The 21,084-nt window shown below is 56.6% G+C and overlaps 3 protein-coding genes across 11 annotated transcripts in view; 2 read left to right on the top strand and 1 right to left on the bottom strand.

The window, feature by feature from the left end:
• The window catches only part of GRPEL1 (GrpE like 1, mitochondrial), a 972,139-nt gene that overhangs the window by 571,086 nt on the left and 379,969 nt on the right, over positions 1-21,084 (top strand). The window lies entirely within an intron of this gene.
• The window catches only part of SORCS2 (sortilin related VPS10 domain containing receptor 2), a 554,540-nt gene that overhangs the window by 293,179 nt on the left and 240,277 nt on the right, over positions 1-21,084 (bottom strand). The gene's annotated exons all lie outside the window — the stretch shown is intronic.
• Positions 17,535-20,151, top strand: PSAPL1 (prosaposin like 1). Its single transcript, XM_050792193.1, has one exon. It carries the CDS (start codon positions 17,550-17,552, stop codon positions 19,113-19,115), a length of 1,566 nt encoding a protein of 521 aa, XP_050648150.1. The 5' UTR covers positions 17,535-17,549; the 3' UTR covers positions 19,116-20,151.

Here is a 21,084-nt window from a genome sequence, read left to right as displayed (position 1 = left end):
GAAAATTCATGGTGCTGACGGGAGGGCTGTGCCGAGCAGGAAGAGCCGGGCAGCTGGGGAGAGAAGGCGTGGAATAGGGCCTGGGTCACACTGTGAAGGATGCTTCTTGCCTTGGCCAAACGTGCATTTGCGCAAGCACTTCAGGGTATCTCGCTCCTGTCCCGGAAGGAGGAAGGTGCTGCCTGCCAGGTGTCGGGGAGTGTTCAGATCCAGTCTTGGCCCTGAGAAGCCTGGAGGGGCTTCAGCATGCTCTCTGAGCTCCCTGACTCAGTCTGGCCCTCACTGCTCTGCAATCCTGCACCAGTGGGGTCTGGGACTCACAAAACCAGCCTGGCACGCTCCCACTCTGAACACTTCTGTAGTCCCCCCAGCACCCCAGCAGCGAAGCCCAGACTCCCTATGGTGGCAGTTGAGGGTCTGAACCCCACCTGTGCCCATGGGCAGACTACATGCCACTCAGGCTTGCCCTGCCCTGTGTGCCCACAGCACGTGCATGGCCCAGTGGGGGAGTGTCGGGTGTGTGGAAGGCTGGTCCCCCATGTCACCACTGTGCACTCTTCAGGAGCGGGGACAGGTCTGAGAGCTGGGTATTCCCAGCACCCAGCACTGGGCTGACACAGAGGTGTGCCCCATGGATAGCTGTCAGCTGTTGAGAGGGTGGAATCTGGAAACCATTTCCCCATCCCTTGATGGGAAACTGAGGCCCAGGGAGGGCAGTGGCTTGGCCTCAGGACTCCCAGCTGGGGTGTGGCAGGGCCTCCCAGAGACCAGGCCCCACTGCTGCTGCTGCTGCTGCTGCTGCTGCTAAAGACCCAGGCCCAGGCCCCAGGCTACTTCATTCATTCACTTACTCATTTGCTCATTCATTCATTCACTCATTGCTTACTGATTCACTCATTGCTTACTGATTCACTCATTCTTTCACTCCCTCACTCACTCATTCCCTCACTTCCTCATTCATTCATTCACTCCCTCACTCATTCCCTCACTTCCTCATTCATTCATTCACTCCCTCACTCATTCACCTACTCAGTCACTCATGCATTCACTCACTCCCATCCATTCACTCATTCACTCATTCACTCATTCCCTCATTCACTCACTTACTCATTCCCTCACTTCCTCATTCATTCATTCACTCCCTCATTCACCTACTCAGTCACTCAAGCATTCACTCACTCCCATCTATTCACTCATTCACTCACTCATTCTCACTCACTCACTCATTTACTCATTCACTCCCTCCCTCCCTCATTCCTTCACTCATTCACTCCCTCACTCATTCACTCACTTAGTCACTCATGCATTCACTCACTCTCCCATCCATTCACTTATTCACTCATTCACTCACTCATTCCCTCACTTCCTCATTCATTAATTCACTCCCTCACTCATTCACCCAGTCACTCATGCATTCACTCACTCTCTCCCATCTACTCATTCACTCATTCCTCATTCCTTCACTCACTCACTCACTCATTCCCTCATTCCTTCATTCATTCATTCCCTCACTCATTCATTCCCTCATTCACTCTCTCATTTACTCACTCACTCTCTCACTCATTCATTCATTCAGTCACTCATTCATGCACTCCCTCATTCACTCACTCAGATTCATTCAGTCTACTGCGGATGGATACCTCCCATGTGCCAGGCCTCATCCAGGTACTGGAGCTCAGGGCAGGAGAGCCCTGGACAGCTGGGGAACATATGTGTGTGAGAGACAGGCACGGATGCATCCTTACACAGGGTACCTACAGCCGTGGTGAGTCCTGCGGGGTGAGGTTGGGAGCCTCACCCGGAGTGGGGGCCTTGGCATGTGGCTCGCAGTTACCCAGAGGCTGCTGAGCAGACATAAAGATGATGGGGCCTTGCCTGAGACTCAACCGTGATGGCTGACAACTTCTGGGGGGCCTGGGGAGCCCAAGAAAGGGCTGGGAAGCAGGTGTGGGGGCTGCAGCTGTCCCCTCCAGCCTGGCAGCCAAGTGATGATTTCCCTGGCTCCTTTAATTCCTCCCGCAGCCTAGAGGGTCACACACCGTGTCACTCCAGAGAGCCTGGCACCACCAGGCAGAGCTCATGAGTCACAGACAGGGGGTCGGTCCTTAAATACCCTCCCAGGAGTACCCCAGGAACAGATGAGAACACAGGCCAAGGCACTGGGGGCTGCCTGCCTGAGGCCACACGTAGTCTGCAGAGCCCGGGTCCCGAAGACACCAAGGGCCTTGCCCACATCCATCCCGGGACCCTCCTTTCTGGAGAAACCCCGACCAGACACAGGAAAATGCACAGCCCCACGCGTCCCAGGGGCCCCATTCTTCAGATTGTTGGAGGGTAAGCGGGTGAGCAAACGTTATTTGTTTAACTAATTTCAAGGATGGAGAATTTCCAGATGTCTCCCCAGCTCCCACCCCTCCCACCAGCCCCAGGCACCTTCCTCATGAACCTCTCTGGGAGGGAGGGGCGGCTCCTGGGGACCCTGGGTGTGGAGGAATGTCTGGCTGGGGGGCTGCCATTGGATTTCGGGAACACTGGAACGATTTTCCAGGCCAACGATGGCTGGAGACAGCACAGACCCTGTCTTCTGAGAAGCTGCTTCCCTCCAGGGCCAATGTGGAGAGTAGAATATGGGGGCTCCGGAGGACTCTGCACAGAGCCAAGCCCACCCCACGTGACTCCATGAACAAATGCATGGCAGCCCCAGCATCTACCAAGTGCCAGGTGCATCCTGCACCTGGTGCTGGGTCACGGAAGCCCTGTCAGGCAGGAAGTGTCATCCCCATCTCACAGGCAGGGAGACCAAAGGCACAATGTCACATGGTCACTTGCCCAAGTTCACCCATAGGTAGGAATAAAAGCAAGGGTTTGTTTCCTGGTCAGTCTGTACGTTCCATCCTGGGCTATTGTGAAGGTGCTGGGAGGGAGGGGAGAGAAAGGAAGAAAGGGAGGGAAGAAGGAAGGAAGAAGGGAAGGAAGAGAGAAGGAAGAAAGGGAAGAAAGGGAGGAAGGGAGGGAGGGAGGGAGAGAAAAGAGAGGAAGGGAGGGAGAGAGGAAAAAGAGAGGAAGGGAGGGAGGGAGGGGAGAGAAAGGAAAGGAAGGAGGGAGGGAAGAGGAAGTAAGGAAGGGAGGGAGGAAGAACGGAGGGGAGAGAAAGGAAAGGAGGGAGAGAGGGGAGAGGAAGTAAGGAAGGGAGGGAGGATGAAGGGAGGGGAGAGGAAGGCAGGGAGAGAAAGGAAGGGAGAGAAAGGAAGGGAGGAAGAAAGGCAGGGATGGAGGAAGTCGGGAAGGCAGGCAAGAAAGAAGGAAGAAAGGAAGGAAGGGAGAGAGGGAGAGAGGGAGGGAGGGAGGGAGGGAGGGATAGAGGAAGGAAGCAAAGGAGGGAGGAAGAAAGGAAAAGGAGAGGAAGGAAGGGAGGGAGAGGAGAGAAAGGGAGGGAGGGGAGAGAAAGGGAGGGAGGGGAGAGAAAGGGTGGGAGGGGAGAGAAAGGGAGGGAGGGGAGAGAAAGGGAGGAAGGGAGGGAGGGAGATGGAAAGGAAAGGAGATGGAAAAGAAAGGAGACATGGAAGGAGGAAGGAAGGGAGAGAGGGAGGGAAGGAGAGCAGGGACGGGAGAAGAGAAGGAATGAAGGAGGGAGGGAGTGAAGAGGAAGGAAGGGAGGAAGACAGGCAAAACCCTTCCTTGGACTACAGGAACCTAGAGTCCAGCATTCCTCTCTGTGCCTGGCTGGCGCAGGGCTCTGAGCACGCCTTGGCCACACTGAGTGACGCGGGAGATGCCCCTTGCCCTGCGCCGCAGTTCCACCTCCAGGCGCCACACCCGGGCCGCTCTCCCCGCTTGCTTGCACGCCACAGGGCCCTGAGCAGCAGGACAGTGGGGGACACAAAACACAATTGTGCCTCAGAAAGAAAGTAGCCACACTGCTGGTTCTTCCCACAGTGGACTCTCACCTACCTACAGGGATGCGTTTTCTGGACATAACAGAGTGAAGAAGAGCAAGCCTCCGCCGGCCCCCAGCGTGAGCCGCTCACACACATTTGAGGCCGGTGACACAGTGGTATATGTGGCGAAACCAAGCAGGCATGGACGGGAAGCATCAGCCCGCGCGTGGAGGTCACGTCTACGGGGCGGAGGAAGGGGAGAAAAGCCTCTACTGTATCTGCAGTGCTTCACTTCTCTCAACAACCCGAGATGCACGTGCAGAATGCTCCCATCTCTGGGACATCCTGGGATGCACAGGCTCCGTTCCATCCTGGGTCACAGTTTGTTTCGTAATTCCAGTTTCAAAATGCCAGGCTCCATCTTCCAAGAACAGGAGCCTCCTCAGGGTCCTGCCCCGAGCCTGTCCCCGCGGTTGCTGAGCCTGGAGGACCCCCGTGCTCTGGCAGCCAAGTTTTGAGGTCCACAGTCCCAATGTGTGGATGGATGGACTCATTTGTGAGTTGCGTATCTATCTCTCCCTGCAAAACAGAACCCTTTCCAGAATGGGAGTAAAATCCAAATAGAAATCATGGATCTACGATGATCCATGTGCACATACTGGCTTCATTGGACATGTAAATTCAGGTCAACCCTGGCTCTGAACTTCCCTAAGCCTCAGTGTTCCCATCTGTAAAATGGACACTATATTGAGGGTTTACCAGGTGCAAGGGACTTAGCCAGATGTTCTAACTTTTAACTCTTGTCAGGTACTAGTAGGATCCTTTCTTTACACACAAGGCAAGGCCTGGAGGCAGAAGTCAGCTCACTCAGGCAGGGGATGCCCAGGATGACACGCTCCACTCTCCGTCGCCCGGGCCTAAGCACCCTTCCCCTCAGCAACCCAGTAACCTCCTTGCAGAGAGTTACAAGGAGGATGCAACCACTTTCACAGCCTCAGAAGGAACCAACCCTGCCCATACCTTGATCTAGGACTTCTAGCCCCCCCGAACTAAGCACACAGGGTCCTTTTGGGACCCACTTCTATAAGAAAAGTACTTGTCAGTAAAGGTGACACGGCTTCTCCGAGCTCCTCTGTGCCGGGACAGCCAGCCCCGGATGTATCTCAGCTCAGTGGGGTGAGAAGGTGAGCCAGGCTCAGAGACAGCCCAGCTGAAGGTGAGGGAAACCTTAGTCCTGCAGCAGGCTGCCATGACCTGACAGGGATACCTGGCACAGCTGGCACTAACGCTAGGGTGCACCCCTTATAGGCCAGGAACAGGGGCTCGAAGGAGGCATGGTCCCTGTGCTCAAGCCCCAACTCCAGGGCTGGATCCCAGCCATCATCACCTCAACAAGGCTGCTCAGGGTCATGCTGGGGCCAGAGGAGCAGGCTCAGTCCCTCCCGAGGGCTCAGGAAAGGCCAGCAGCAGGGGCGGCCCCTCAGCAGCGTCCCAGGCATCTGAGCTGATTGAAACAATCCTACTCAGATGCCAATCCCCAGCAGGTACCCCAATACTCACAAATAGTGATGACCCTATGGGTAGAATTGTGTCCCCTAAATTCATATATTGAAGCCCTAATCCCCAGTGAAGCCACCTGCGGCCCCTGATGCTTCGGAGGCCGCTGTGAGGAGCCATGGTTGGGGGGGCAGGGGCGGTGCTGAAAGCCGCCCACAGTTCCTGGGGTGGGCGGGGCATGGGGCCGAGTGCTTGTGTCCCTCCGACTCACTGTGCGACATCAGAGGCTTACTGATGCTCAGCTCTGCTGGGAAATAAAGTTCTTTTCTTCCCTCCCCTCCCCTTCCCACCTCCTTCCTTTATCACCATCCCTCCAACCCCCAGTCTGACCTCTCTCATTGGCTTTAAGCTCAACCAAAAGGGAAGGGAAAACGGAAGACAGGGAGGAAGGAAGGAGGGGGCAAGAAATGAAAGGAAAGGAATGAAAGAAGGAGAGATGGGAGGAAAAAAGAAAGAAAAGAAAAAGGAAAGAAAGCAGCTTCAAGGCATTTGGCTCTGGCCTGAGGAACTGTGCACATGTGAGGGGTGGGTCTGGGTAGGTGGGCACCTGTCCCCCGTCCCTCTACTCTCAGGGCCACTGGAGATGCTGCCTGTGGCCCCGGGGATGACAGCTCCAACCAGGAAAAGCAGCTGGCCGTCCCTGGGCCCCTCTGGAGTCCTGCACTTCCTGACGTATCCAGCCCCCAGCAACCCAGGAGGGTTGGGTCTGCCACAACCGTGACAAAAGGGCAGCCTGGCAGGTGAGTGACTGGCAGGGCCACAATATCCTGAGCAGTGCAGCTTAGGGAAGCGTTTAGGCCCTTGCCGCCTCCTCTGGCCTCCCTGCAGCCCCCATCCTGGCCTCCATCCCACTCTGCTCTGCCTTCAGTGCCCAGCTCCTGAACAGAAGCCGATGAGTCCAGCCCTGGTGCTTCCCCTCGGTCCCGCTCCAACCACAGGACCTGCTGCTGCGCCCCAGGCCTTCTTCCACTCATGGAGGGCAGCTGTGACTCAAAATCACCCAAATTCCTCCCTGGCAGGAGGCCTCATGCTCTTCCAACGATGCCCTCCCACATCTTAGGCTGTGAATCCAGCAGCCCCTCCAGACCCGGCTCTCCCCCATCAACCTTGGCTCCTCTCCCCCCGCTCTCCCCCTGGATGTCCCCAGCCTCAGCACCTCAAACACCAGCCAGAGCCTGTGATTTCTGTACTTTCTCCTTGGGTCTGGTCCTTACTGCCAAGTCCCAAGTATCTGTTGAAGGGCACCTCTGCAGGCATGTCCCACAAACTCTCGCCCTCGCCATGTTGGCACTGAGGTCCCCATCTGCCTCCCGCAACCCAGTCCTGACCTCTAGGAGAAGAGACAGCCAGCCCATCTCACAAGTCTGGGCCTCCCCCGACTCCTCCCTCTCTGCCCACAGCAATGGCCCAGTCCTGTATCCCTCCCCACCCTCCCTCTGCTCCCCGCCCTGGATCAGGCCACCTGGGTGTTGCAACCACAGCCCAACAGGTCTGCCTGCCTGGGTCCCCTCCTCCGGTTCATTGTCTGAACGTTTGGTGTGTCCCTGACTCTTCTCTTTCTCGCACATGCCACATTCGAACCATCAGCAAATCAGTCAACGACTGGCTCTAACTTCAAGCAGGTGCTGAATCTGCAGCCTGTCGCCTACCGTCGCCACCCGAGGCCCCGTGGCTTCTCCTCCAGATCACCACAGTCGCCTCCGACTCCTCCTCGGCATGCTCCCTGCTTCCACCCTGGCCCCAGATCCTGGTGGCCGCCGCTAAGGGATACCTGGCACAGCTGGCACTAATGCTAGGGTGCACCCCTTATATGCCAGGAACAGGGGCTCGAAAGAGGCGTGGCCCCTGCACTTAAGCCCAACATGGTGCTTTTAGAAGCATCATGGGATCATGTCAGCTCTCTGCTCAAAACCCTGCTCTGGCTCCCCACTGCCCTCGGAGGAAGAGCCAGACCCACTCACAGGATCGCTGTGACCGCGGCGCCTTCTGCTCCCGCCCCCATCACTCCGCTCAAGTCTCCTGGCCCCTGTTCTTTCTGCACCTGCCTGCCACAGGACCTTTGCATAGGCTGGCCTCGCTGCTTGGTGCACAGACACTGACCTGTCTCTCTCACAGCTCCTCCAAGTTTACACTCAGATGTTTTGTTGAGTCACAGAGGCCTTCCCTGAACACACACGCTCCTGTTTCCAGTCCCCTTACAACCTATACAATGTCTCCACCCCACTCACCACTTTCCTCCGTATTGTAACACTTATGATATGTGTTGTTTAATTTCTGCTTCCTCCGCTAGAATAGAAGTTCCAAGAGTGCTGGGTTTCTGTCTGTTTTGTTAACTTAAATATTCCCAGCACCTAGAATAGCACTCAGCACATAGAAGGCTCTTAGTAAATAATTGCTGAATACGTGTATGAAAATAAAGACCAATAAACATGGTGCAAGTGTACAAGTGTTTGCTTTGAGGGTCTGCTTAGTCCCGTCTTCTAACAAGGAAAGAGGGATTCTGCACATTTCACCAGCCCTCAGCCTTCACCTGTGGGGATGAGACAGCCCCTTTACCTGTGGGGGAGGCACTCCCAGCTTGCTCAAGGAGCTTCTGGGGGCAGGTGGGCGTGTGGGGCCTGTTGTGTTAAGATGGGCCGGCAGCCACAGTCAGGCCAGGGAGGTGGAGGCTGACATGCCCGCACTGGGGAGGACCCCTGTGGGAACCCACCTGCGGGCCTTCCTGAGCTACAGACTCAGAAGCGAGGAAGCCAGGCTGCCCAAGGTGCTGGCGCATGGGAGATGCTTGGCCAGTCCAGCATTCTGTACTTGTCCCTCTAACACCAAGGTGCTGAGACTCTGGAAAGAAGGTTTCTGGCTCTGGAGGTGTGACCTCAAGGCCCCAAAGTCCTGAGTCTCAACACCTAAGTTTCTGTGGTCTCTGGTCCTTATGTCACAGACCCTGGGTCTCTGCACCTTATGACAAGGCTAAGCTTCATGACGGAGCTTCTAAGTGCCTGGAGTTGGGGCCACTGTGGCTGGAAGTTTCAGTGCCTCTCAAGGTTTCAGGTTGTAGGGACTAAGGAACTGGGGTTCTGGCTCCCAAAACTCCCTGCATCTCAGGCCTGTGTGGTCTCAGGGAGTTGAGGTTCCAATGGTGGCCACGTGCTCAGAAGGACTTTAGAGGCAGCAGCTAGAGACTGGTGAGTCCCAGGTGCTCCACAAACTCTCAGGTGCCTGCCCTAACCCCAGACGCTCTGCACCACGGGGGGCCTCCCTGCTCCAGACTTCTCAGGGCCAAGGCTGGATCTGAACCACAGTCGAGTTTAACATCAAGGTCACCAGTGCCCAGAACCCATCAGTTGTGGGTTGAATTGTGCCCTCTTCCTCCCCAAAAAAAGTACATTCAAGTCCTAACCCTGCTACCTGTGATCTGACCTAGTTTGGAGCTAGGGTTTTTGCAGATGTAATTAGTTGAGATGAGGTCATATTCAATTCGGGTGGCCCCTAAATCCAATGACTGGTATTCTCATAGGAAGAAGGAAATCTGGACACAGAAACACAGAGAAGAAAGCCACAACGGAGGCAGAGGCTATAGCAATGCAGCTGCAAACCTGGCGGGGATCGCTGGACCCCGCCAGAACCTGGGAGGAGGCAGGAAGGAGCCACCCCGCAGCCTTCGGAGGGAGCACGGCCCTGCCGACACCCTGATTTCAGACGTCAGACTCCCAGAACTGCGAAAGGAGCTCCTGTTGTTTTCAGCCACCCCATCTATGTACATTGTTTTGTCAGCCTGAGGAACCTCCATACTGTTCAGAGGAGTTCCAGGGCGCCTGCTAAAGGCCATGTGCTGGAGCTGGGCTGCAGGTGCTGCTCTCTGCTTTGTTGATATCATGAAACAGGGCCGAAAACACGGCCTCAGAGTTGACCTCTGCAGTGGGGCTATCCCAGGTAGGGGTATCAGGTCAGCGGGGAGGAGAGGCCCCAGGAGGAGTGAGGGGGTCCTCATCCTCCTCACCACAGCACTCACCTGTGAAAGGGCCAGAACCCCCAGCAGCCCCTGACTCTCTCAAGCACCACTTTTCCCTCCCTCCAGGAGTCACTGGGTCCCTGCTTGAGAGGAGGGGACCTGAAGGAGGAGGTGGATGGCAAGCTGGGCTCGGGGAGGGAGTGCAGGGTGATTTGGGCTGGGGGAGGAAGTGGAGGATGATTTGGGTTTGGGGGAGGGGTGGATGGTTATCTGGGCTGGGGGAGGGGATAGAGGGTGATCTGGGCTGGGGGAGGAGGTAGATGGTGACCTGGGCTGGGGGAGGAGGTGATGGGTGACCTGGGCTGGGGGAGGAAGTAGAGGGTGATCTGGGCTGGGGGAGGAAGTAGAGGGTGATCTGGGCTGGGGGAGGGGGTGGATGGTGACCTGGGCTGGGGGAGGGGGTGGATGGTGATCTGGGCTGGGGGAGGGGGTGGATGGTGATCTGGGCTGGGGGGAGGGGGTGGAGGGTGATCTGGGCTGGGGGAGGGGGTGGAGGGTGACCTGGGCTGGGGGAGGAGGTAGAGGGTGATCTGGGCTGGGGGAGGGGGTGGAGGGTGACCTGGGCTGGGGGAGGAGGTAGAGGGTGACCTGGGCTGGGGGAGGGGGTGGAGGGTGACCTGGGCTGGGGGAGGAGGTAGAGGGTGATCTGGGCTGGGGGAGGGGGTGGATGGTGATCTGGGCTGGGGGAGGAGGTAGAGGGTGATCTGGGCTGGGGGAGGGGGTGGAGGGTGACCTGGGCTGGGGGAGGGGGTGGAGGGTGATCTGGGCTGGGGGAGGGGGTGGAGGGTGATCTGGGCTGGGGGAGGGGGTGGAGGGTGATCTGGGCTGGGGGGAGGGGGTGGAGGGTGATCTGGGCTGGGGGGGGAGGGGGTGGAGGGTGACCTGGGCTGGGGGAGGGGGTGGAGGGTGATCTGGGCTGGGGGAGGAGGTGGAGGGTGATCTGGGCTGGGGGAAGGGGTGGAGGGTGACCTGGGCTGGGGGAGGGGGTGGAGGGTGACCTGGGCTGGGGGAGGGGGGGGATGGTGATCTGGGCTGGGGGAGGGGGTGGATGGTGACCTGGGCTGGGGGAGGGGGTGGATGGTGACCTGGGCTGGGGGAGGGGGTGGAGGGTGACCTGGGCTGGGGGGGGAGGGGGTGGAGGGTGATCTGGGCTGGGGGGGAGGGGGTGGAAGGTGATCTGGGCTGGGGGGGAGGGGGTGGATGGTGACCTGGGCTGGGGGAGGGGGTGGATGGTGACCTGGGCTGGGGGAGGGGGTGGATGGTGACCTGGGCTGGGGGAGGGGGTGGATGGTGACCTGGGCTGGGGGAGGGGGTGGAGGGTGATCTGGGCTGGGGGAGGAGGTGGAGGGTGATCTGGGCTGGGGGAGGAGGTGGAGGGTGATCTGGGCTGGGGGAGGGGGTGGATGGTGATCTGGGGGAGGTGGAGGGTGATCTGGGCTGGGCAGCTCACAGGTTCTACCCTTCCCTGGCTTCTCAAATCTCTGACGGGGAAGGGGCTGTGGCAAGGGCGCTTCCCTCTCGTGCCAGCCTGCACCTCCCCTGCACCCTGCCTGGACCTCGGCGCCCACACTCGGCTCAGGTATGAGTCAGGGCCTCCCACTCAGCCTCCAGCCACCCTCACCCAGCTCATCAGGCTGCCCCCACTTGCTGCCCGGCTCTGCCAGGCAGGAGCAGGCTTCTGTGTGCAGCGCCTTTCCCACAACTGGTGCTCACCTGGGAGCAGCCCCGACCCTGGCCTCAGGCTGCCCCTCACCTGGGGTGTGACTCTTTCCAGCTTTCACAAAGGCGGTATTTGGGAAATGTCACCTCCACCTTCCCAGAAGCAGCCGACGACTCCTTCCAGCCTCACTCTTCACCTGCCCTCCGACCCTCCCCTCCACCTATGCCCACCCCCTGCCACATCCCTGCTACTCAATTAGCAGTTCGCGCCCACACTGGGGCCTTTGCCCTTGCTGAGTCCCCCTCCTGGGGTGCTTTCCCCTGGGTACCCACTTCATCCCCATGCTGAGCTCACACCTGCTTCCCAGGGACCGATAGCGCCACCTCTCCCCAAATCTCCACCTTCCCCCACGGTCTCACCCCACGGAACTCCCTTCTGCCTGCCACTTGAGTGGTCACTTCATGTTCACTCGTTCATGGTCTGTCTCCCCACCCCAAAGAGCCACTCCTCATCTATCTTCATCCCCATTGAGCCCCTAGTACCCAGCAGCTCCCACCCCGCAACTTACAGCGGGGCTTGGACAATGTTCGTGAAATGAGTGACCCATGATTCCCACCTTCGAGGCCCCATGTGGCTGGGCAATGAAGCTGGGCCCCAGAGAGGGACAGGAGGGTCACCCAAGAAACTTGGGAAGGGCAGAGGGGAGGAGAGGAAGCATGGGAGTGGGCAAGGAGCAAGTGGCAGCAGCTGGTGACCTGGCAGAGGGGATGGGGGGCAGGAAAGATGGCACTATCTGGGTCCCAAGTTCCACAGCAGACTGGGCAAGCCCCACTGGGCTTCAGGAGAAGGAGGCAACTCCATTACCCTGCACCTCCTCATTCAGAGAGAGGAACAGTAGCACATGGCACTGTGTACACAGGGTAACCCTTCCCTTCTGCACGGCAGGACCACAAGGGCCAATGGTGAAATGGGGGTGAAAGGGCCAAAGCCTCAGGAATCGGAGGTAAGCATGTTGTTCCCATTCACGCTCTCCCTTGGTCAGCATCAAAGCCTCCCTTATTCTCTCTGAAAGATGCCTCTCCATGAAGCAAGCCGCAAGCAGGTTCTGTCCCCCCAGAACACTTATTTGGGGAGAGAGCCCCCTTCTTTGTTCCCTCCTTCCTGGCCCCAGGCTGCAGGTCAGGGTCTTACCCACAAGGCGGTCTCCTCCCACCCTCCCTAACTCCACTGCAGCAAGGCTCGTCTTCACTTGGGGAGAAAACGCGAATACCTTGCATGTAACTTTTTGAAAAAATGGGGTTTACAAAAAAAAAAAAATACAGCCAATGGTAGCATTTGTTAAAGCGTGGGTGGAGGATGAATGTCTGTGATACCATTCCCTGCATTTTCTGAAGGGGTGAAATCAGAGCCACATGCAGCAACCAGCACCAGCAACACGGGTGGGTGACAGCAGCTGGTGTGGCCACTTCGGAGAAGTCCTGGGGAACCTGCTCAGCACACACCCACCTGCCCGCACAGGTGCACACCCTACAGAAACATTCTGCACACCATCCGATGTCACCAAGTTGTTTGGAGCAGCCATGTTTGAATAACCCCAAACTGGAAACCACCCCACACCAGCTCAGGGTGGATGAACAGAGTGTGGGAAAGCCACACAATGAAGCACTGCCCAGCAAGGTGAAGGAACAGCCTACAGTCATGGGAACAACATGCCTGGATCTCATAACATCAAGCGAAAGAGGCAGGCACAGAAAACATCCATTCCCTCCTGTTCAACTCCACCAATACGAGGTTCAAGAACAGACAAAATTAATCTGTGGAAGAAAAGTGTTTGCTCTCATTGACAAGTAACTGGGAAGAAGCACGCGGGACCATTCTGCCCCTTGACTGGGGTGTGCGTTCTGCAGGTGTGTGAAGATGTGTGCGTTTAGCTGTATGTGAAATTTATCTCAACAGAATAAAGAGAAATGTGTAGCAAGAAAGAGCTCTAGTTAGCAGGGTTTGCATTTCACAGTGGTGTTTCTAAAATGGCTTGGTTATATTCTAGGGTTCAGTAAGGGGTAAATAGGTTAAAGATCATGGGAGCCAAGCCTCTCACTCTTGGGCAGGGGAGTTACACTGCCCTGAGTGTTGGAAGTAACAGTGTGAACTCGTAGTCTTGTGAAGATGGATGGATGAATATGTTACATATACACGTGTGTGTGTGCATGTGTGTGTATATATATATTGTTTCTATGTCTGCGAATGTTTCTACATTTCTCCCTGTGCACACCGTCCCTCCCTCCTTCCTCTTTCACCCCATGTCAGGAAGAGGTAAGGTTTTCACTCAGAGGGCCTAAAAGGCATGACAGCACAGGAGCAATGAGCACATTTCATATCCAGATATTGGTTTCTAAACACCATGATCCCTGGAGAACAGGCTGATTCCAGGGCTGGTTCAAAGAATGCAAAAGATGAGCCTGGAATATGTCTTGTGCCGGAAAGTACGGAAGTGCCAAAGAATGATGCCTGAGGGGACTCCCATAGATCACATCTGGGATAATTTTGGCACCAAAAGCAATGAATGATATGAAAAAAGTATGTGCAAATATATACATGTGTAGGAACAGTTGGGTAGGTGGGTAGGTAGGTGGACAGGTGAGAGGAAAGGAGGGAGGGGTGGTGAGAACGTCGAAGCAAGTGGGACAGGTGTGTTGGGTTATAGTCTACTAAATAAACTTTAAAAAAAATAAGAAAGTAAAAAATAATTCTGAGTCTTTTAAAAAAGAAAAAAGGAAAGAGGAAGGAAGGAAAAAGAGAGGCAGGGAGGGAGGAGAAGGGAACAGAAGGAAGGAGAGAGGAAGGGGAGATAAAGCTTTTTTTATTCACAAAAGAATACAAACTAATTAACATAGAAGGAAGACAGGGCTAGAAAATGATGGGCAGGTGTTCAAATAAATGCACAAACATTTCATGAGGAATAAGATCGTTACATGTTTTCAAGATACCTTTCTAAATGTTGCTTATTAATTACAAGCAGGAAATAACTTTACAGTGAAGGAAACTGGTATATCTTCTCCAGGTGATCAAAGATCATGCATGTTGATAAATCAACAAAGCCTCCCTATGCAATGCATGACCTGGGTCTGGTCATGAGGAAAGCCCAGCCAGACCTGCAGCGAGGGACATTCTACAAAATTACCAGCTGGTTTCTTTGTGCTACAAAAGAAAACACAAAGCTGCCATCAGCTCTCGATGGAAGGCCACTGAGGCACCATGACCAGGGTGCCTGGACTGGGGCTAGACCTGGGAAATCAATGCCACATGGGGCAGCACTAGGGCTGCTGGTAAAGCTGAACCGGGCTGTGGATTAAATTCTAGTATTGTATCCACACTACAGTTCTTTATTTTCATAAATGCACCCTGGTTATGAGAGAATGTCCTGGTCCTTAGGAAATAGGCACCAAAGTAACTGGGGTAAAGAGATACAATGTCTCCACATACGCTCAAAGGTTATAAAAACAAATATGTGCAAATACATACATGTGTGGACCGACAGGTAGGTGGCTAGGTAGGTGGACAGACAGGTGAGAGGAAAGGAGGGAGGAGCAGTGAGAACCTCGAAGCAAGTGGGGCAGGTGCGTCTGGGCAAAGGTACTTGGGAGTGCCTTGCACCGTTCTTGCAGCCATCTTTAAGTAATCCAGCATCATCCCCCCCACCCCATATTAAAAAAAAATGTGTTTGGTTTTGTCCCCACTTTCTGGCACAGAGCTCCAACCCTTGGAATTTGCTGAGTGACAGAAGTGTATTTTGTTATTCATAACGACCCCCTCTGACCACACCTGAGTTTATGCTAATGAGGTGACCTAGGGTGGGGTCCCTAGATGGCCTCTGATGGGGCTGGTCACCAGAAAGACCAAGCCACTCGAGGACTGGACTGTCTAGCCCCACCCCCTGGCCTCTGGGAAGGAGTGGGGGCTGCTGGAGATTAAACCCTCGAAAATCTCTTGGACAAAGAAGTTTGATGAGTTTCCTGGTTGGTGAACACATGGGGGCGTGAGGAGGGTGGCACACCCAGAGGGTGTGGGAGTCCTGCACCCCGGCCCCTAGTCCTTGCCTTGTGCATGGCCTCTTGAGTCATATCTTTCATGATAAATAAGAAATGTAAGCAAAGGGCCTCCTGAATTCTGTGAGCCACCCTAGAGAACTATCAAACCCGAGGAGGGGGTTGCAGGACCCCAATTTATAGCCACTTCATCAGAAGTACAGGTGCCAACCTTGGACCTGTGATTATAGCTTCTAAAGCGGGGGCTGAACCCTTAACCTGTGGGGCCTGTGCTAACTCCGGGTAGTTGGTGTCAGAACTGAAAGGAATTACAGGGCACCCAGTTGGCGTCTGTAAGAATCGGTCGTTGGTGTTGGAAAACACCCCACTCCCCGAAACAAAACAGACATGGAGCAATCGGAATTCCTCAAATGCTGCTGAGGGGAGTGGGAACGGGCACAACCACTTCGGAAATCAATCCAGCAGTATCTGCTCAGCACACACGCACTACGCATGCCCAATCCGTGCCTCTCCCCGGGAATACCCAACAGAGAAGGGAAGACACATGTGCATCCAAGACATACACAGAAGTGTTCGGGGCAGCATTACTCCTACTAGCTCCCAAGTGGAACTGGCCCAAAGGCCAATCAAGGATAGAGTAGACAAATCCGCCATAGTGGTGCACTGACCTAATTAATACACACCCAGGACCCAGCGGGGCATTCCACCTGCCCAGTGGAATTCTACCCAGAAACAAGAATGTCGGCTCTACAGATAAACACGGCAGCGTGGGGCAATCTTGTAAAGACAAGGCTGAGCCAAGAAGCCCTTCATTATCGGGGTGTTGTGCTAGGCTCAAGGGATGTCAGGATGAGGAGGACATTCTGGCCTCCTGGATGGCACCCCCTCAGTGCAAGAGACCAAGGCAGCGCAGTGGGGGCTGGGTCTGGAGGGACTCGCAGGAAGTCTGGCATGCAGCTGTGTTCACGCCAAGGGGCAGGGCCTTCTGTTTGCTTCAGCCTGGTGCCCAAAGTCCTGGTGGGATGTGAGTGGGTGCCCTGGAAATGTCAGGCGATGGACTGAATGAATGGCAGGCCCACCATAAGCCTGTAGAAATGCATCAACACGCGCTTGGCTGAGTCAAGTCTAGATAAGGACACCCACGTACGTCTCCAGCCCCACCTGGGGTATGACCTGGAGGTGCTGGCCAGCTGCCATCCTGCAGCTAAGCACACCCAGACTCACCTGTTCCCTAAGACCGTCCCCTCCACCAGTCCCCAGCAACCAGAGTCCTTGGAAGTCACTGCAAGAACTCAGTAAATCCTATTTTCCGTCTTCTCTTCCCGACCCCTGCACCCAGCAGGAGGGTTGGCAGGAAGCACCCTGCACTACCGCATTCCTCATGAGTGGCTGCTGCAATTTCAGGCCGGGCTGCCTGACCCACATAACTGGGAAGTGTGTTCCTACGGAGCACCCAAGCCCAGGAAGCTGAACTGAGGACACCCACATGGGGGGCTAGGGGAGCCCCTGCCATCAAACCTCTGGCCTGCCCACTCCTTGACTGTGTGGCAATTAGGCCGGAGGTGAGGCTGACTCCAGAATTCTCCATTTAATGAACAGGATCTGACACAAAGCGCCTGTGCGTGCCCACCCAGCTGACTCTCTCGCCTAAGAACTATTTTAAAAACTAAGGAAGAAGAAAAAGATAAGATAACAGATGACACAGAAATGCAACAAACACCTTTTGTGTGTGTGTGCCTTCAACAAACATTTAATCCACACCTACCACGGACCAGCCCACACTCAACCTTTGATTGACATTTCTAGAATGAAAACACCGGCTGGGCTCAGGACCTGGCAGAACCCCGGCTGGGCACATGGCCCTGAGGCCACATTAGAAAACAGTGGCATCCAGGGGGTGGCCAGTCATTGGCATCACTCAATCTTCAGCAAATATAAAGCAGAGGATCCTTTTCTGTACCTCCCAGAATGGGGGCAGAGACTCCTCAGGGGGCCTCACATTCCAAGAGAGGACCCAGGCCACACAAACAAGTCAGGAGAGGACAGTGAGCCACAGAGAAGAGAACCCCAGGAACTACTGCAGCAGGGGGAGGCGGGGACGCAGCCCAGCCAGGAGGATTTCCTAGGAGCTGAGCTTCATTCACTTATCAACTAGGCTCAGAAAACTGGTAAGAGTTTGTCTTATCCAAGGGAAAAGAGGGGAGGGATAGTGTTCCGGGCACTGCAAGAGCAAAGGCCAAGAGGCCAGGAACCCCCAGGCACAGGGTGTGTGTCAGGCTGTGGGAGTGGCCAGGAGGTGGGGCCGCCCTTCTGCACCTCCTCTGGGGCCAGGCAGGAGAGCCAGGTTTATAGCAGCAGCCACTGCTGGGTGCTCTGGAGCCAGAGAGTCCCTGGGCAGCATGCTGTGTGCCCTGCTCCTCCTTCCCAGCCTCCTGGGGGCCACCAGGGCCAGCCCCACCTCAGGCCCCCAGGAGTGTGCAAAGGGCTCCATGGTGTGGTGCCAGGATCTGCAGGCAGCTGCCAGGTGCGGGGCCGTGGGGTACTGCCAAGGGGCCGTATGGAACAAACCCACGGTGAAGTCTCTGCCCTGTGACGTATGCCAGGACATAGCAGCTGCCGCTGGCAACGGGCTGAACGCTGACGCCACGGAGTCTGACATCCTGGCTTTGGTGATGAAGACCTGTGAGTGGCTCCCCAGCCAGGAGTCTTCAGCCGGATGCAAGTGGATGGTGGATGCCCACAGTTCAGCCATCCTGAGCATGCTCCATGGGGACCCGGACAGCGCCCCGGCACAGGTGTGCACAGCGCTCAGCCTCTGTGAGCCGCTGCAGAGGCACCTGGCCACCCTGGGGCCACTTTCCAAAGGGGACACCTCTGAGGCTGTGGCTCCATTCATGGCCAATGGACCCCTTAGGTTCCACCCTCCCCAGGTGCCTGAAGGAGCTCTGTGCCAACACTGTGTGCGGCAGGTCTACCGACTCCAGGAGGCTGTCCGGTCCAACTTGACCTTGGCAGACTTGAACATCCAGGAGCAGTGTGAGTCCTTGGGGCCTGGCCTGGCTGTCCTCTGCAAGAACTACCTCCGTCAGTTTTTCGTCCCTGCTGAGCAAGCACTGAGCCTTCTCCCCGCGCAGGAGCTCTGCGGGAAGGGGGGATTCTGTGAGGAGCTAGGGGCACCTGCCCACTTGACTCAAGTAGTGGCCATGGACGGGGTCCCCTCCCTGGAGCTGGGGTTGCCAAGGAAACAGAGCGAGATGCAGATGAAGGCCGGCGTGACCTGTGAGGTGTGCATGAGCGTGGTGCAGAAGCTGGACCACTGGCTCATGTCCAACAGCTCTGAGCTCATGATCACCCACGCCCTGGAGCGCGTGTGCTCGGTAATGCCCGCCTCTATCAGGAAGGAGTGCATCATCTTGGTGGACACCTACAGCCCCTCCTTGGTGCAGCTTGTGGCCAAAATCACCCCAGAGAAGGTGTGCAGGTTCATCCGTCTGTGTGGCAACCGGAGGCGGTCCCGAGCGCTCCCTGACGCCTATGCCGTCGTGCCGTCCCCAGAGTGGGACGCGGAGAACCACGGCAGTTTCTGCAATGGGTGCAAGAGGCTGCTCACGGTGTCCTCCCACAACCTGGAGAGCAAGAGCACCAAGCGAGACATCCTGATGGCCTTCAAGGGTGCCTGCAGCATCCTGCCGCTGCCCTACATGATCCAGTGCAAGCACTTCGTCACCCAGTATGAGCCTGTGCTCATCGAGAGTCTCAAGGACATGGTGGACCCTGTGGCTGTGTGCAAGAAGGTGGGGGCCTGTCACGGCCCCAGGACCCCACTGCTGGGCACAGACCAGTGTGCCCTGGGCCCAAGCTTCTGGTGCAGGAGCCAGGAGGCCGCCAAGCTGTGCAACACTGTGCAACACTGCCAGAAGCACGTATGGAAAGAGACGCCCCTCCACACCGGGGAACACGCATGACCGTGGCCGCCAGAGACCCAGAGCCTGCTAGCCAGGCCCCAGGAGGTGGGTGCTTTCCCATCCCCATCTCACAAATGAAAAACTGAGGCTCTGAGGAGGAAGGCTGGGAAGGAGCAGAGCCAAAGTTCAAAGCCAGGTATTCCTGACCCCGAAGGCCTCTCTCTTTAACAACTGTGCTGCCTCGAAAGCATCTTTACTGGACCAGAGCAAACTCATGTGCCCTGTCCCCGACCCAGCCAAGGCTGCCCCTTCATCTCCAAGGCTATGATGTTGCCGGTGGTTCCATGAGAGCCTGCCCATGGCCTCGGGTGCCCCTTTACCTTCTGCTGGATGGACATCCGGCTGTGAGCCAGGCTGGGGTCGTGGCCGGGGTGGGCAGAGGCAGAGGCAGAGGCAGATGGAGGCGTGGAGGGCCTGTCTCTAGTGGGGTCGTTACCTCTTGTCAACAGCTGGGGGTGGCTCAGGCCAGAGCTTCTCAACCTGGAGTCCCTGGGGATGGCTGCCAAAGGTGTGTGTGAGAGACACGTATCCCTGGACTTTTCTTGGGGGAGGTCTGGGACTTTGGCCACATTCTCCAAGGGCTGCTGGGCTTCGGAGCAGTCCCTCCCATGTCTCGGCCACCACAGGGCCCCTCTCTCTCCTTGTGCCCCAGACCCTCTGCTGCCTTGGTAATGAGCAGAAGGGAAGTCTTGGGGTGTGCTCAAAATCAGGAGAGCAAAACATGCCAGGCAAAAGCCCCCGGGAAAAGCCGGAGGAGTCTGGGGTGACCACCGGGGTGTGGAGCAGCAAGGGCAAAGACAGTGATCACGGCTCTCCAGCTGTCTGAACCTCAGTTTTCTAATCTGTAGAATGGGGATGATCATACCTGCCTCACAAGAATGTTGAGACAATTCACAGAAATGTTCTGGAGCCCCTTCCCCCTGTGACCGGCATTCATGAGTCTGCTGGGACCAGAAAACCCATCTCAGGGGGTCAGCGGGGCACCCAGGAGAATCTGGCTGTGCACGTGCTGTATAAACCACAAGCGTTCTCCAAATGCTGTGTGCCGCGTTTTTATTCGCAGGGAAGGCGCAGGTCCCAGAGCTGCTACAACAGCCCCCATCTTGCCCTGGTGCCTCTACCTTGCCCCAGTGCCCCCTCTGGCAGAAAGCCTCTGGGGGCTTCCAGGTGGGTTCAAGTGCTCCTGTGGTTTCTGCTCCTGCTGTGTGGCTCCAGGGGAGTCCCTGGGCATGAGCCTGCCGTGTCCTTGCAGCTGGCCCAGCACCCACACGCAGCAGGTGCTCACACATCTGGGAGCCACACACATGAGTCCCGGGGGTGGAAGCTGGCATTTCACCTGAGGCCCATGGATTAATTCTCCTCTTGAGCAAGAGGTACGCCAGGCCTGGATGGACAGGATATGAGCGGGTACTGTTTTCCAAGAGGCCACACCCGAGCTCTTAAGTAAATGTCCCAGGCCTGGGCCACCGCCCCAGGAACACAGGCACACTTGGCCTGGATTCTGGATGCCTCAAAACTGGCCCCTGTTGGCTGATCAGGCCTGGGCCCGCTGGGCAGTCCCACAAAAGATGAGGCCAGCAAGGGGTGGCGGTCATACCTGGCCACCGGATGGGCCATGGGAAGGCAGATGTGCACCAGACTCCAAAACAGAGGGCCTGAAGTTGTGGGCCTCCGTATCTGCCTCTTCCCCTGAGACCACCCGCCCTCTCCAGGAGCAGTCCCAGAGGCTCTTGGTCTGCCTGCCGGTCGGTGTCCCCGCCGGACACACCCTCTGGGACAGGATGGAGCCACAGGCCCTCCTCTGGCTTGGCTGTGAGTTGGGAGGATGTGTATGACATGACCTGAAATCCCCCAACAGGTCACCTGGGAGAGACCGGGAGAGGGCAAGCGCTATACCTGCCAGGCGGCCCAGCTCAGCACACCTGCCCCAGCTCAGTGCACCTGCCCCAGCTCAGCGCACCTGCCCTAG

This window comes from Macaca thibetana, chromosome 5, assembly GCF_024542745.1.
Source record: "Macaca thibetana thibetana isolate TM-01 chromosome 5, ASM2454274v1, whole genome shotgun sequence".
In the NCBI taxonomy this organism is placed as follows: Eukaryota; Metazoa; Chordata; class Mammalia; order Primates; family Cercopithecidae; genus Macaca; species Macaca thibetana.
The sequence above is the reverse complement of the archived record's forward strand: the minus strand, read 5'-3'. Positions and strand labels throughout refer to the sequence as shown.